The sequence below is a fragment of the Phyllostomus discolor genome, chromosome 6 (assembly GCF_004126475.2).
Source record: "Phyllostomus discolor isolate MPI-MPIP mPhyDis1 chromosome 6, mPhyDis1.pri.v3, whole genome shotgun sequence".
Taxonomy (NCBI): Eukaryota; Metazoa; Chordata; class Mammalia; order Chiroptera; family Phyllostomidae; genus Phyllostomus; species Phyllostomus discolor.
The window spans coordinates 91,166,124-91,183,762 of NC_040908.2; the positions used below are offsets into that span (position 1 = coordinate 91,166,124).

Here is a 17,639-nt window from a genome sequence, read left to right on the forward strand (position 1 = left end):
GTATATACTTTTTTGAAGATTTTATTTATTTGTTTTAGAGAGAGGGGAAGGGAGGGAGAAAGAGAGAGGGAGAGAAACATCGATGTGAGAGAGAGGAACATCAGTCAGTTGCCTCTCATAAGCACCACAGCCAGGGACCGAACCCACAACCCAGGCATGTATTTTGGGGATGGAACAGGCGACTTTTTGCTTTGCAAAATGGTGCCCAACTGAGCCACACTGGTCAGGGCTATTGTGTATACTTTTATTTACTTTCTCTATGATTTCTTTTTTTTGTCTATTAGATCCATCTGATACTGACAGAGGGGTATTAAAGTTTCTCACTATAATTGTGTACAATTCTTTCACTTTTAATTTATAATATATATATAACAACTTAATTGAAACATAATTCACATACCGGACAGTTCACCTATTTAAAGTGTAAACTTCAGTGAGTTTTTAGAATTTTATGAAGTCATGCAACCATTAATTACTACAGTCATTTTTAGAACATTTTTATCACTCCATAACAATACCCCATACCCATTAGCAATCAATTTTTGTTTATGTATTTAACTGCAGTGTTGTTTGGCTTATACAGGTTTAAATGTCTCTGAGACATTTTTTTGTAAATTGTGGTTTTATTTTATAATGTCCATTTATACTGATTAGCACTTTTAACCTTAATTCTACCTTGTTTGATATTAACATTGCTTTTTCCTCTTGAATTTTTCTTTAGGGAGTTTGTTATAATTATTTTCCTCCTGCTTACATTCAACCTAAAAAAAATCATCTTTTATAAGTGTAATTCTTACAGATAGGGTAAGAATTTCAGCCATTTGAATCCATACTTGACTAATGTATTTCTTTCATCTTTCTTTGATTTATGATACTTATTTATTTTAAATGGTTCTTCTTCACCTTATTTTTTCTGTTTTGATAATTTTCAAATTCAATGTGTATGAATTTCATTTTGAAATTATGTATATAGTATAAATTGAATATGTATGTATTTATATTTTACCTTTGTAGTTAAATGTTCTGTTCTACTTTCCCATTTCATTACTGGTAATTTTCCTTTTCCTGTTACTCAGCTTAGATCTGTTTTCCTATTATTATTTTAAAGTCAAATATCACTTATTTCCCTACTAAGAATGTAGTTTTTCCCTACTGACCCAGCTCTCTTTTAGAAGAGAACTTTAAAGTGCTGATGCTTTTCTCCTTTCCCCTCCTCCCACTTCTCCTCAGCTTCCTAACTTCTGGGGTTTGCTGAGATTGTTTAGTTCCAGATTATGAATCAAATTTACCTCATAGTTGTCAGCAGTTTCCCTTTTCCCATATTTCAGTAATCCTTATTTATATGTATGTTACAACTTTGTAGATAATCTTTCAAGATTATATATCTGTATCTCCATTAGAATGTGTGTGTTTGTATGTATAGCAAGGTTCGTTGCTTCTTAGTTCTAAGGTGTTCCATTGAGTGGTGTTGTTTCTTTGAATCTTTGCTAGATATCTTGACTGGGGAACACATTCTTAGATTTAAATTCTCTCAGTATTACATGTCTATTAGTCCACTATCATCTAGTTTCCAGTGTTACAGATGTGAAGAACAATTCTTTTAAAAAGTTTTTTAATTACTTGTTTTTTCTTTCAGCTTAAAAGATTTTCTTCTTTAAGCCTAATTTTTATCTCTGTATTTCAGGAATTTAATCAGATGCACCTAGATGTGTGTGTGTGTGTGTGTGTGTGTGTGTGTGTTCTTACCAATCCTGGCTAGAATGTGTGCCTTTTCTACCAGTAGATTCAGGATTTTCTACAGTACAGGAGAAATTCTCTCCATTTATTTATCTACAGTTCTTTTTTCTAATGGTTCCTTTTCCTCATTCTAGCTCATACTGTTTTTAGAGATTGTATTTTTTTCATGAATTGCCCTGATAAATCTGTGTAGTCAACAGAAAGATCACAGACAAATATCTGTAATACAAGGGAATATCTGCTGTTTCATAAGAAAGGGACACAGTGTGGTTTCTATTTGAAAGGAAGGAGTAACTGTGTGTTGGATTGTACTTTACTTATGCTTTATCTTTTAGATGTAGTATTTTTTGGAAAAAAGTATTTTGCAGTACTCAGTGTTTGGCTTCATCTCCATTGTGCTATGTTTCTCACTATTAAAATTTATAGCCTGTGTATATTTTAAAGCATACCTCACCATATTTTCAAAATAGTCAAACTGTAAACTTAAGTATTGCAAATATTTTCATTCCTGAAGCACTTGTTATACTTGTAATAATATCTATTTCTTTGAATATTCAAGAATTGATGTTAAATATGTTAGACATTTTCCCCTATCATTATGCTTAGCAAGTTCTGTGATCATAGTTACCTAATACGTATTATACACTTGAAAGTTGTTAGAGTAGATATTAAATGTTCTCACCACAAAAAAGAGGTGGTAATTATGTGATGCGATGAAGGTGTTAGCTAACACTGTGGTGATAATCATTTTGCAATATATGAGTATCAAGTTAACACATTTTACATCTTAAAGTTACACAGTGTGATATTTTAATTATACCTCTATAAAGGTGGCAAATATAATTGTTTTTCTAAAAAAATCATCTCCTTAAATATTAAAATCTCTCCATAGTTTGGACTTGAGATATAGTTACATTGCTTAGACATTAGGTTGAGGAAGCCTAAGTAATTAATAAAAAAATAATTATGGAGTATTTGTAGCTCACAGAAATGAGTGGTTAGTAGGTATTCAGCTGCTGAGTTGAAGTTTAAGCAACTTGAAGGTATAGCTCTTGCTTTGGTATTTTAGCATATTAGTGGAGACTGATGTCCTTGCTGGGTGACAAGTATGATCTCTGGACTTAAAAAGACTCTGATTTCCAGTGTACTAATAGATTGTCCCTTAGAAGATCCTGTACCCTAGTTAGCACTATATCTTTGGTGCCGTAACTCTCTCTATTCACTTAGTTCTCAAGTAAGTTAATATCTGCCTTTCCAAGTATAGAGGTCCGATACGTTATAAATAATTTTAGCCTTCCAATAATGTTATAGATTCAGTTAAAAGTTAGTATTTCTGTTTATTTACTTTGCCATCACACCCCTCAACTGTTATACTCAGTCTTCTACCCTCACTCCTCTACTGAAATGACACTGTCAAAAGTCTCCAAAGTTCTGACAAATCCAATTTACAGTTTTTGTCCTTATCTTGATCTGGCTGTGGCATTTGATAACTGTTGACTGCCCTTTGTAACTCCTTTCTGTTGACTGCAGTGGTACATTAATTTATTCAATATCTAGCCAATATTTATTGAACATCTACTAACTGCCATGCAGAATCCTAAGCATTAATGATATAATAATGAGCAAGACATGCATTTTTCACCCCATGCAGATGCTTTACTCAAGATGTTGTATTAGACAGACTTCACTTTGAAATATGTCTCTGCCACCTATAGTTGTGTGAACGTAGGCAAATTTCTTAACATTTCTTATCTGTAAAATGAGGACAATTAAACATATCTACTTGATAGGAGTTTTTTAACTGTTAAATAAAGTAATTGTGAAAAATTGGGAACATTTCTTGGTACTCGCTTTTCCATTCTTACTGGGACTGCCTAGATCAGTCTATAAAGACATTGCAGCATTTCTCAGGTTGCTGTCTTTGACTCTGGTCATGGCAGCCTTAAGTCTGTCTTCTACATTCTGACTAATTAACAACTCATCTCCCCACCCTTGCACTCCAGTTGTTATCTGCTTGCCTTGACCTGACCATGCTGGGATTATTTATTTTTAATTTAGTATACGTTTTCTCTTAATTTCAGCTCTTATAAAATTTCATGCTGGGCTCTTGCACCTTCCTGGTTCATCCAAATTCCATAGCTGTGCATCTGCTAGTGTGCTTTTTCTGTCCCTCTTTGCCTTTTAAACAACTCCTTTTTTTCAAGTATCTCTTCAAACATATTTCCCTGAGGAAAGAGGTAGACATTTTTTTTTCCATACCTCCTGTATGACTCTGACACTGTTTTAGCCCAATCACACTTTAATTTAATTATCTGTAGAGGTCTGTGTGAGAAAAGAATGTGCTTAGCTGTCTTGGTATCCTTAAATGTAGCACAACTGTAGCTTTAAAAGTTTGATTATAGTTAGCCAACAAATAATGTTTGTTTAGTTTCTGTGAATGAAGTCTTAGTGTCCTAGGCACGCAGACATAAATGGGATAAGGTCCTTGTCCTCAAGAAGTAAGTGCATAGCATGAAGTCAGATGGATAGCAGGTGAGGGACACAAGATTCATGTCATGAATGACCAGACTGTTTCATTAAGAGTTGAAGGACATTAGCATTTAGGCTATTAATTTTTAGACGTAAATTAACAATAACTTAAAATTCTGACTCTAACATACTTGTTAATGAAAGTTTGTTTCTTGAGGAAATGTATTATTATAGACCTAAATGTCAAGCTGTCATGGTGTCTTACGATAGAGAGGATGAGCATTGTCTACATGTTTCAAGTGATTTACTGTAAGTAGGGGGTTGCATTAGTCATAGGTAGAACCTTGGAGTGAGAACTACACCAGATTGTCTGAGCTGAAGTACTTTATCTGTGTTTTCTACATTCTGAGATAAAGTCTAAATGGAAGTCTTGGCTCTTGATTCATTGCATATTTGCAAAAGTTGAAGTGATCTTTCCCTAGTTTTAATTTTTCAAACTCTTAAGAACTCCTTTTTTTTCCTGATTTTGTACAGTTTAACAATTGTGAGAATGAAAAAAATTGTATTAAATAATTAAATATTATGGTTTATATAGAATTACCATGTATAGCATTTGAGTGTGATATTCAATATAATTTAGTTTTTCATTATTGGTACAAGTCACCTTTGCATCCTAGTAGGCCTTATTGTCATTACTTGAGAGCTAACAATCCCCATACCTTAAAGTACAGAAGTGGTTTTCAAAGCAGCAAGGATTTCTGTTTCATAGAGGGTGGCTACTCACTCACACAGTAGTTTTTATTGCCTCTAGTGGATTTACTTGTTGTTAGTTTTTGGAAGATTCTTTGCAATTTTGACATTGGAAATAGAACATAAGCATATAAGCGTACTGTATTTTATTTATACTTGTATTCTTTACTCAGTAACAGTGAGGACATTTTTAATGCTATGAAAAATGCAAGCTTGAAGAAATTCTATTTTTCTCTTCTGGGCATAAAGACCCTAAGTCTTTTTAGGATACAGCTCTTCAAAGTATGGAAGTAGTCCATGGAGTATTTTCAGTGACACATGGGATTTTATAGGTCAGCAAATGGAGTCAGATTATAAGAAACTTTATTCTGAATTTAGTTTTTAATTAGAATTTTATAATTAAAAGTTTTAATAGTGACAAAGAACATCATCTTTGAAGGGACATAAATTTAATTTGTATGTATTAGAAATTTTTAGTTATAGTGAAGGTGATGTCACGATTTGACATAGGGAGAAGTTTTACTGAAGGAATTTTTACAGGTAGCAATCAAATCAGAAGAGTGTGGTTTTATAATCCAAGAGAGAAGGGAGATTTAGAAGGAAGAGATGATAAGTAGAATCAAATGAAAAGATAAATAACAAACAAGGTTAACTAAGATAAGGACAAAACAGTATGTACTAGTTTAATTAGTTATAACAGCAGTTTCAGTGGAGCAGTTGGAGCAGGAGCCAAATTGCAATGAGTGTCATCTATCTTGTTTTCTCCCACACTAGTGAACTGGGCAGATGAATGCTATTGTTATCAGTTCTGGCTGGTATTACTGTTAGTAGATGCAGCATATGTTGAAGGACAATCTTGTAACGTGACCATGTGTGTGGTGACTGATGTTTTCATCTTAATAGGTGACTTTCTCAGCTTGCTTTGAGCATCAGATGTGTGAAACTAAAATTAATGTGAAATGCTTCTTAATAAAGGGACTCTTTTTCCCTTAGATTTTTACTTTTTTCATTTCACATTGATTTTAAGAACTTCTTTGTCAATCTGGCCTTTTAACCTGGCTACCACTGTGTTTAGACTCTATAGTAAGGTATCAAAGAATGTTTGATGTTTTTTTCACTCTATTTTATTATAATTATATTACTATAAGGCAGAATTCTTTTTTGCCACAGCATCTAGGAGTAACTATGAACTTAGAAATTTAACCAAGACCTTTAACTCTATCTGGTCAGATTACTAGTCCACTCATGGGTAATTTTACTTTTTTAAGTGAAAGAATGCAAGGCGTGCCAGGTTTTGCCATTTTTAATTCCTTATTTTGTCTCTCACTGATGGGTCTAGCTGACCTACAGGACTTCCCCTGGGATTCCTGACTTTAGTCTTTCTTTTTATCCCAGGGGAAGATGACCTGATTCCTTTCATCACTTGTGCACCATAGATTCCCTTTCTGGTTGATATTTTCTACTTAACAAGTGGATTTTAATAAGTAATAAGATTTTATTACAAGATGGTAATATTGGATGGACATACTATAGAGATCTTATAGCTGCCTCTATAAAAATCTTTTAACAATGAGTGAAATCATTAAGGAAAAGATATTATTTGTGCTAATTACAGCAAACGAAGTAGGGCAATGAAAAGAAAGGTTAGATTAGCAGCATTTAAAAAGTTGCTTCAGAGGTTGGGAGAGAGAGAAGTAAACAGATGAAATGTAGAGGGTTTTTAGGGTGTTGAAGCTACTCAGGATGGTGGAAATAGGTCTTTATACACTTGTCAAAACCCAAAGAGTACAACACCAAGAGTAAATCCTAATGTAAACTGTGGACTTTGGGTGATAACATTGTGTGAGTGTAGGTTCATTGGTTGCAACAAATGTACTGCTGTAGTGCACTGTGTTGATTGTGGGGTGTGGGGCTTGTGTGTGGAATGGGCCTGGGGTATATAGAAAATATTTTTACATTCTTTCTGCTCAATTTTGCTGTGAATCTAAAATTGCTCTAAAAACAAAGTCTGTTTAAAAACAAACAAATGAGTTTATACTCATTAACATCTTAGAACCATTCAGAAGATGAAATTTACTTTCTCTGATTCAAAATGAATGAATTAACCTATTTGGGAAATTTATGGACTTCTCATGTTTCACTCACTAGCTACCTCACTTGATAAGTATTTAAAAGCTTTAAGTTCAATTATTTATATGTTTCTTCACTAATATTTGCTTCCTATTTGCCTCTAGGTTTGAAGTTTGAGGAAATTCAAGAAAGATTTGGTGAGGAGTTCTTTAATATATGTTTTGATGAGAATGAGAGAGTCCTTCGAGCTGTAGGTGGCACATTGCAGGACTTTTTTAATGGCTTTGATGCTTTGTTGGAACACATTAGAACTTCTTTTGGAAAACAGGCCACTCTGGAGTCACCATCATTCCTATGCAAAGAGCTTCCTGAAGGTACTCTTATGCTCCACTACTTCCACCCTCACCACATTGTGGGCTTTGCAATGCTGGGGATGATTAAGGCTGCAGGAAAGAAGATCTATCGGCTGGATGTGGAAGTGGAACAGGTTGCAAATGAGAAATTGTGCTCTGATGTCTCAAACCCAGGCAACTGTAGCTGTCTTACTTTCCTTATCAAAGAATGTGACAATACTCATATCACAAAGAACCTTCCGCAGGGAACCTCCCAAGTTCCCGAGGACCTCCGAATTAGCATCAACACCTTCTGCAGAGCCTTCCCTTTCCACTTGATGTTTGACCCCCACATGTTAGTCCTTCAGCTGGGAGAAGGCCTGAGGAAGCAGCTCCGATGTGACACTCACAAAGTGCTCAAGTTTGAGGACTGCTTTGAGATCGTTTCTCCAAAGGTGAATGCCACCTTCGAAAGGGTCCTGCTGCGACTGTCTACCCCATTTGTGATTAGGACCAAGCCTGAGGCTTCTGGCACGGAAAATAAAGACAAGGTAAGTGGCCATGAACTTGAGATCAGTGATGGAAACTAGAAGATTGCATGATTATTTCAGTAAATTACATGCTGACCGTACTTATAATTATTTAGGCAAGACAGCTAAAACTGCCATTTAGAAAATTACTGGTCCCTGGATGTATGTAATAAGATTTGGCCCTATTCCCAGCCATTTTGCAGAGTGTTTGCATATTCCATTAATTTATTTCAGAATATGAAAAGAAGACATTTATTAATACTAGCCATAGTAATTACAAAAATGACAGGACTCATTAAAATTTGATACTGTAAACCCATGAATATTTCCAGTGATTGAAGTCAAACTATGAGAGAAATGGGAAGACTGGTTATAACACTGTGGGACGTGCTTGCTTTGTCCTTAAATAAATGTAGGTTAAGAGCTAGCTAGACTTTGAGTATGTTCTGTCCTAAGTTTCATAATCTAGGAACATCTGGTTTGCATTATAGTTTTGTCCTAATATATAGAATAATGTATTTTCTAAAAAAAAGTTGGAAATGAAGTAACTATCTCAGGAGTTCTAATTAAATTTTAGTCTATGTTTCTTTAGGACATGTTTACTCCTTGAGAGAATACAGTGAACGCTAGGAATCTTTATTGTGGATTTGTTTGAAACCCTTTTGGGAAAATCTGGGTTATAAATTATGAATAAACGATGGGAAGAACAGAAATACATCTTAACAGTTGCATTTCAACAAACATACTTCCTCAGGCAAATATTTTTTAGAAAAAGTCAACCATAAAATAAATAATAAAATGTAAAGAAAAATCAGCTATGACTTTTAAATTTGGTAATATACTTTCAGTATATTTGATCAAAAGGGAAAAGGGATTCTTTCAATATTTTGTGTCAAGATAAATAAAGTTCTTTTAGGCTTGTTCCCAAGCATTTTGGGAGAGCTGTTGGCTCTCAGAAATGCATAAGTTGTCTCCAAGGAGGACATACAGAAAATCCAAAGACACATGAAGCGATGTTCAATATCGCTAGCCATCAGAGAGATGCAGATTAAAACCACAATGAGATACCACTTCACACCAGTCAGAATGGCCATCATAAACAAAGCAACAAACAACAAGTGTTGGAGAGGCTGTGGAGAAAGGGGATCCCTAGTGCACTGTTGGTGGGACTGCAGACTGGTACAACCACTGTGGAAAGCAGTTTGGAACTTCCTCAGAAAACTAAAAATGGATCTGCCTTTTGGCCCAGCAATTCCATTGCTGGGACTCTATCCTAAGAACACTAAAACACCAATCCAAAAGAACCTTTGCACCCCGATGTTCATAGCAGCACAATTTACAATAGCTAGGTGCTGGAAGCAACCTAGATGCCCATCAGTAAATGAATGGATCAAAAAACTATGGTACATTTACACAATGGAATTCTATACAGCAGAAAGAAAGAAGGAGCTCCTACCCTTTGCAACAGCATGGATGGAGCTGGAAAGCATTATGCTAAGTGAAACAAGCCAGGCAGTGAAAGACAAATACCACATGATATCACCTTTAACAGGAATCTAAACAACAAAACAAAACAAAACAAAAAACTAGCAAAACATAACCAAAGACACTGAAATAGGGGATAGTCTGACAGTGGCCAGAGGGGAGAGAAGAGGGAATTTCAGGGGGGAATGGGTAGGGATTACAGGAACAAATTTGGAGGACACATGGACAAAAACTAAGGGTGGGGGGTAATGGGGGGAAGGGGGGAGGGTTGGGTGGAGGGGCTGGAACGGGAGTAGGGGGGAGAAAACTGTACTTGAACAATGATTGAAATAAAAAAAAAAAAAAAAAAAGAAATGCATAGGTTGCTCTGGGCCAAAGGAAGGAAGTGTTGCAGAAGCAACTGAGAACTCCATGAATGAACAACCTAACACGTATTCGGAATGCTTGTGGTAATAAAGGAAATGAGGAAATAGCCTCCTGAAAGCAGAGTCAAAGACATTTTGGGGGATTTTTTATTCAGCATTAGTTTTATAATTGATTCATTTTAATAATTTTGAAATTCAGCAGAAAAATTATAAACAAATAATATGAGAAAGATGAAAGGATGCACATTTATTCGTGACTGAATCAGGTGGTTTAGGGATACTCATTCAGTGGTGTTTTCATCACATAAATTCAGTGATTTGAAAACATCCAAGGGAAATCCTGAAGATTACATTTTGGTACACATCAGGATACATTAGCCTGAATGACCTTCATTATTTCTATTTTATTACACATGATGTTTTAAATAATATTTTTCACATGTGCATATAGGTATTTTTTTCAATAAATGCTACCCATTTTGAAGCACTTGAGACTGAAGGAAAGTTGTTAAATATGTGTCTTTGTCCATATTTGTAGTTGTGTTAAAAATGGGATTATTCTATCTTTGTAACACAGGGAATATTGAAGTCTTAGTTCTGTCTTTCAGAAGTACAATTTTGGCTAGGAGGATTTGCAGCATCTCTGCCCTTTAGAATTGAAGTTAATATTTTTAAAAATGTGCTTGGAGTAGAATATATTATTACCAGTGTTAACTGTTTTATATTTTTGGTAGATTTGAGATATATTAATTCGGTTTAAAGTTACTGCTTCAGATCTCCCCACTCCATATTTCATCTGGCTATATATCTATTTAATTTGTGCACCAGTGTAAGAAATAGACCTAATGAAATGATGACTCAAATGTCAAGGCCCCCTGCCAGTTCCAATAATAAGGGACTGTGCTCATTGAGAAGATGCAATTATAATTTAAACATGTCAGTGGCAGTTTAAAAATAAAGCAATAGGCAGGATTTTTAGTTCGGATAAGGATGACAGTCTTATGTTACATTTCTGTTCGTTTACCTGGGTTTACCAGAATGGGTATTTGGGAGGGTGCAGTTGGCCCAAATGGAAACTATAGTCAATAAAATTGTGGCATGGAGTGAGTCTTAACTAGATGTACAACACTTTTGAATTATTATGTTGCTAAATTCTAAATTTGTAGTTTCTTAAAACATGGAAAGAAGAAAGAAAATCAGGGTTAAAAGTTATGTTTCTAATGATAAATTTGACCTTGATATTCATTATTTTCCCTATAATAGCTGTTCCTGCTAATAACTTTACATTGTCTGATGTTTCTAATTTGGTAAGGAAGTTCTATTTTTAAATAAATTAGCATATTTATTTCTAGTAGAACAGTGAAGGCTTTCATGATAATTTAACTTTTTGGGCCATTCATTTAATACCTATGAACCACTGCCCCTGCCGTCAAAACAAAAACGAAAGCAAACTAACAAAAACAAGAGCTAATCATGCAGCTGAATGACAGGTAAATCAGGAACAAAATGAACTGTAATCTTTTTGCTAAACCATGATCTTTGTTTTGTGTTGTCAGTCAGTGGGTGAGTACATGGCTAGAGGTGGATCATGCTTGTGAACAATCTGATGAGCTACTTATGAAATAGGAAACCATCATCCTAGTTTTAAAGAGTTATAAAGACATAAGAGTTGGTTACCAAGCAGCAAGAACACCACTGACAGGCATCTCATACAGTAATCATGGCCAGAATTTAATTCAACAGAATTTTGAGGTCAGAAGGAACTGTCCCAGATGGCTTGACAAAGCTGTGATTCCCATTTTTTTGTTGTTGTTTTTCCCTCTACATCTTCTCTTAAGTGATCATCCATGCCCCATATATTCTTCTCTCTCAATTTTCTGTTTTTCCCATATGGCATCCCTATATTTTTGTCTTTTTAAAAAAGATTTTATTTATTTACTTTTAGAGGGGAAGGGAGGGAGAAAGAGAGGGAGAGAAATATCAATGTGAAAGAGAAACACTGATCAGTTGCCACTCACATTCAGCCCATCTGGGGACAGAACCTACAACTCAGGCACGTGCCCTGGACAGAATTGAAATGGAGACATTCTGCTTTGTGGGGCAATGCCCAAACAACTGAGGGATGGGATGCTTTGTCTTTCTTTAGGCTCAATTCCTTTTTAAATCATCTTCCCCTATCAGATGTCAAGCATTAAATATGAATAAATTAGTTTATTATTTAAAAAGAAGAGATTCAGCATTGGGAATTAAGATGTAAATGGGCATCCGTGTTAATTTGTGCTGTGTTATCTCTCAGGATGCTCTAATCTAATATTTTTCTGAGAATTTGGAAGTTTATCACACAGATTTTTGACACATTGTGGCAAGTTTAAGAAGAAATTTGTTGCAGTCCAGTATGCAGTTTAGGTGTCAACATTTGGTCATATAAACCTAACTCATTGACATAGATCCCAGAGCTTGTTTTGTATGTAAGGGACCATGTTTGTAGTGGGGTTATTAGAAATTAGAGGAATGGCTCAGAGCTTCCTTCTCTGCATCGTAAGGTGGTGATGTGTGGGGTGAATGGCAACAGCCTGGGAGAGAAGTACCTCTTGACAACAATGATTTTAGTAAGTCTTTGTAATCTCGGAGCCTCACATTTATTCATTTGGAAATTAAGGAAACTAGACAACTAATTAATATTTTTACTTCTTTACAAGTCACCACTAACAATATAGAAGTTTATATGAGGTCAGTCGATCCTGAAGCTTTCTGTTATCCCTATAATTCAATGAATTCATATGCATTTTTAAAAGAGACAGAGAAGAATCTTACTTTTCAACCATTGAGGGCTTATTCTATCGTGAAGACTAAGTTAAAATAATTCTCTGGCAGCTTATACTGTCAAATAACTCAGAAAGTCATTTGTGAGGATTAAATGACATACTCCACGTAAAATTCTTATTAAATCTTTGGCCTCTTGGTTAAGTGTTAAATAAATGTTCATTATTATTACTTCTACCACTATTATTATTATTGTTCCTTTCTACTTGTAATATTCCCTCTATTCATTTTCTTCCTCACTTCTTAACTTCTAGAAAGAAGTACTGGGGATGGTTAGTAGATTTAATAATTTTAGAGAAATAGCAAGTATATCTAGCATCTTCACAAAATGTGACCTAGGCCTTGCTTCTTGTCTTTTTAACAAAGACTTTCACTTATTCCATTGGAACTCTGGATCTGCTTTTTATGTAAACTATCATTGTTTTAAAATTCTTAGTGTCCTTTCCAGATTCACTAAAGTTTGGAACCGAGTTTTTTTACCTGTGTCTACTATTATGTTTTCTGTTCACTTGCTACAGTACTTTGCTGTGCCTGTGGCTTCTAAAACGAAATGGACTTCTTAGCTTAGGCACAGCCTGAAGCAGCAATGGATTTTGGCAAACAATGAATAACATGAACTCTTTTGACGTTTTATTCTTAGTAGCAATGCTTCAAAGAACTTTCATAACATTGTGGAAGGAATCCAGCATTTGAAGTACATCATCCCTATGACAGAGCAGTAGCATCGTTATCCATCTTCACTTTAGTTCTCAGGTTTGGAACCAAGGAAAAGCATAACAACACATTTCTTTTTCAATCCCCAGAAATATCCTCATATTTGTCTTATTATTTACAAACTATGAAAAAATGCTGGGAAATAAGTTTTAAAGAATAAAGGAAGAATTAACCTCTGACCTCTGTGGTCAAAGTTATTTTCAAAATGCTGTTTTATCTTTTTCAGACACATGGCCAGCTTTTTTTGACATGATGATTGAAAAGCTTATTAATTTTACCATTCCATAATGACACTGTTGAAAGACAAGTTTCATCTGGTTGTCAGGAATACATTATTTGACTTGACTTTAATTTAACTTGGGAAAATGTGAGCTTTTCTTCTCTTTTTAGACCATAATATTCTATTAGAAAATTTCAAGTAGTGGATAATATTTTAGTGATTGACAAAATAACATTAGGACTTTCTTTATAAATTAGCATTATAGAACATAGGTATAACTTCATGAAAAACTATCTGGAATTTTCTTTGCTCTTATAATTATAAATGAGATCTTTAATATTAATTTTATGTGGCTTATTTTTCTCTAAACTGATCCCTGACCATAAACTGTCTTTTTAAAGTAGGTTAGACAAGTTGCGATTCTGATGCAGATATTACTGGAGTTCCTTCTGGCTCTCTCTTGATTTTTTATGGCTACAATGTTAGAATTTCTGTATAGTGTTGTGTTACTGTATAGTTACTGCAGTCTGTACAGCCAGAGGATAAGGTACATGATTATATAATGAATTATGTACTTCTTACAGTGATCCTCATGCTTGAGGTGCACATTTTGCCATGTTTTTATTTCCAATATTGCAATCTGCAATTTATAAATGCGGTGACTTCTACTGGATTTTACATATTATTTAGTTATAGTGTCATACGTTCTGATGGGGGTAGAAATTAGGCCTTTAGTTAAAAATTGTTTAGAATCTTCTTAATTGTTTCTTTTTAACTTAGAATAATTTTGTTTTAGCTGGTAACTTAAGTATCAATAAATTAAAAGCTGAAGAGCTGCTTTGGATGCACTGTTTACCTCACCATTTGTAATGATGTTCTCTTTATTCATTAACATTTTTGTGAGTATTCAGTGAAATAATTTTTAGTAAGTGTGCATAATTGCACAACTATTACAAAAATACAATTTTAGAAAACTTTATTACCACCACTTGTAGTTAATCCCCACTTTTATTCCCAGTCTCAGACAGCCACTGGCCTTTCATCTGTATAGATTCGCCTCTTCAAGACATTTCCTATAAATGTAGTCATACAAATATGTAGTCTTTTTTTGGTCTGGCATCATGTTTTTGAGGTTTGTCATATTGTTTCATGTATGGGCAATTTGCTCATTTTTAGTGCTTAACAATATTCCATTGTGTAGATACATCATGATTATTTTCCCCATTCATCAGTCGATGGACACAGGATTGTTTCAGATTTTGGCTATTATGAGTAGGGTGCAATGAACATTTTCATACGAGAGCTGTGTTGAATACATTTCCATTTCTCTTGGGTAGCTTACTAGGACAGGAAGTGCTGTGTCCTGTGGTAAGTATATGCTTAATTTTTTTATTTGTCTTTTTGTATTACATTTTTCCATTAACATTTATCCCTATTATACCTTCTTCCACTTCCACTCACCCCCCCTCCTGCCACAGTCACCACACTGTAGTCCATGTCCATGAGTCTTTTTTCTTTTTTGTTCTATTCTTCTGTCCCCTTCCCCACCCCCTGACAGAGCTGTCATCCTGCTCTCCATGAGCCTGTCTCTGTTTTGCTTGTTAGTTCAGTTTGTTCATTGTATTCCACACCTGAGTGAAATCATATGGTATTTATCTTTCTCTGACTGTATTATTTCACTTAACATAATATTCTCCATGTCTATCCACGCTGTTGCAAAGGATACAATTTTCTTGTTTTTTTTTTTTTTTTTTTTTTTTTTTTTTTTATGGCTGAGTAGTATTCTATTGTGTAAATGTACCGCAGCTTTTTTATCCACTCATCTACTGATGGGCACATGGGCTGCTTCCACATCTTGGCAATTGTAAATAATACTGCAATGAACATAGCAGTGCTTATATTCTTTCGAATGAGTGTTTCAGTTTTCTTCGGCTGTTTTCCCAGAAGTGGCAGTTTCATTTTTAATTTTTTGAGATACCTCCTTCCAGCTTTCCATGGTGGCTGCACCAGTCTACATTCTCACCAACAGTGCACTAGGGTTCCCATTTCTTCACATCTTCACCAGCACTTATTTGTGGATTTATTGATGATAGACATTATGGCAGGTGCGAGGTGATATGTCATGGTGGTTTAAAGTTTTTCATGTACCTGTCGGCCTCTGTATGTCTGTTTTGGAGAAGTGTCTATTCAGGTCCTTTGCTCACTTTTTAATTGGATTGTTATCAAAACAACATGGTACTGGCATAAAAACAGACACATAGAACAATGGAACAGAATAAGTGCCCAGAAATAAACCCATGGCTTTATAGTCAATATTTGACTGAGGAGGCCAGCACATACAATGGGCTAAAGATAGTTTATTCAATAAATGGTATTGGGAAAATTGGACAGATATGTGCAGAAAAATGAACCTAGATACCACACACAAGAAATTCAAAATGGATTAAAGAATTAAATGTGAGATGAGACCCTAAACCATGAAAATCTTAGAAGAAAAGATGGGCAGTAAAATCTTAGACATTGCTTATAGTAATATTTTTTTCTGATGTACCTCCTCAGGCAAGGGAAACAAAAGAAAAATAAACAAATAGGACAACATCAAACTAAAAACTTTTTGCACAGCAAATGAAACTATCAACAAAATAAAAAGATACCCCAATAAATAGGAGAACATATTTGCTGATACATCTGATAAGGGGTTAATATACCAAATTTACAAAGAAGTTATAAAACTGAACACCCAAAAAGCAAACTATCCAGCTAAATTGTTTAATTTTTTAAAGAAATTGCCACACTATTTAACAAAGAAGCTATAACATTTGACCAGCAATATCTGAGGGTTCAAGTTTCTTCACATCCTCACCAGTTCTTGGTATTGTCACCATTTTTGATCATAACCATCCTTGTGGTTGTAAAGTGGTATTACATCTTGGATTTTAATTTATATTTCCCTGATGTCTAATGATATGAAGCATCTTTTTTTTTGTGCTTAGGAGCCATTGACATAGCTTTTCTGGTTAAATTTTCTAGTCAGATGCTCACCCATATTTAATTGTGTTGTTTGTCTTCCTACTATTGAACTACACTTTTAAAAATATATATTCTGGATATTACATTAACTTCAAAAGGTACTGTATTTTGAAGAACAAATTTATTTTGATGGTACCAATATATTCTTTTATGGATTACACTTTTGGTATGATATCTAACAAATCTTTGTAACTCAAGACTACATTGATTTTATCCTTTATTTTCTTGTAGCAGTTTTATGATTTTAGTTCTTAGATTTAGGTCTGCAATCCATTTTGATACATATTTTGTGTATGCCATGAAGAACTAAGTTTTTATTTTTTTTCATATAGATATACAATTGTATCAGCACATTTTGTTGAGAAAGCAAAGTTGCAAAGGCAACTTTGTCAAAAATCAATAAGTCTATATTCTGTACTTTTCTTTAACTTTTCTGTTCTTTTCAGTTTTTAAAAATATGTAGGTTTATGCTGATAATACAATATTTTGATTACTATATGAAAGTTAAGCTTTGAAATTGGGTATTTTAAGTCCTCTAAGTTTGTTCTTTTTCAAAATTTGTTTTAGCTATTCTAGGTTCTTTACATTTCCACATACATTTTAGAATCCATTTGCCAAGTTCTAAAAAACTTCCAGAATTTCAATAGGTATTGCACCAAATCTATAGATTAATTTAGAAAGAATAGCCATCTTAACAATACTGAGTTGTTCATTCCATGTTCATTCTCAACTCATTAAATCTTTAATTTTTGTCAAAAATGTTCCACAGTTTCAGTGTATAGATCTTGCAACTTTTTTGTTAAATTTACTTTTATTCTTTATTGATGAATATTGTGAATAGAATGTTAAAATGTATTTTATTAATATATAAGAATACAAATTACTTTTTATATGTTATTCTTGAGTCGTATGACTTTGCTAAACTCAAATGAGAATAGCTTAATATTATAAAATAGACAGAAATGCACTTTCTGTATAGGACTTTTTACTTACATGGTCATGTAATCTGAGAGTTGAGATGGTTTTCTTCTTTTTCAATTTCTCCTTTTCTTTCTTTTCCTTTTGTGGTATTATTTGCCTATTATAAACCCAATTATATATAATAACAGTTGTA

The 17,639-nt window shown here is 34.1% G+C and overlaps 1 protein-coding gene across 1 annotated transcript in view; it reads left to right on the forward strand.

Annotated features, from left to right (window-relative positions):
* Positions 1-17,639, forward strand: part of GUCY1A2 (guanylate cyclase 1 soluble subunit alpha 2) — a 328,461-nt gene that overhangs the window by 70,041 nt on the left and 240,781 nt on the right. The window contains exon 4 of the mRNA XM_028516054.2: positions 7,191-7,909. Within this exon, the coding sequence (XP_028371855.1) occupies positions 7,191-7,909 (719 nt within the window). The remainder of the gene's footprint in view (positions 1-7,190; positions 7,910-17,639) is intronic.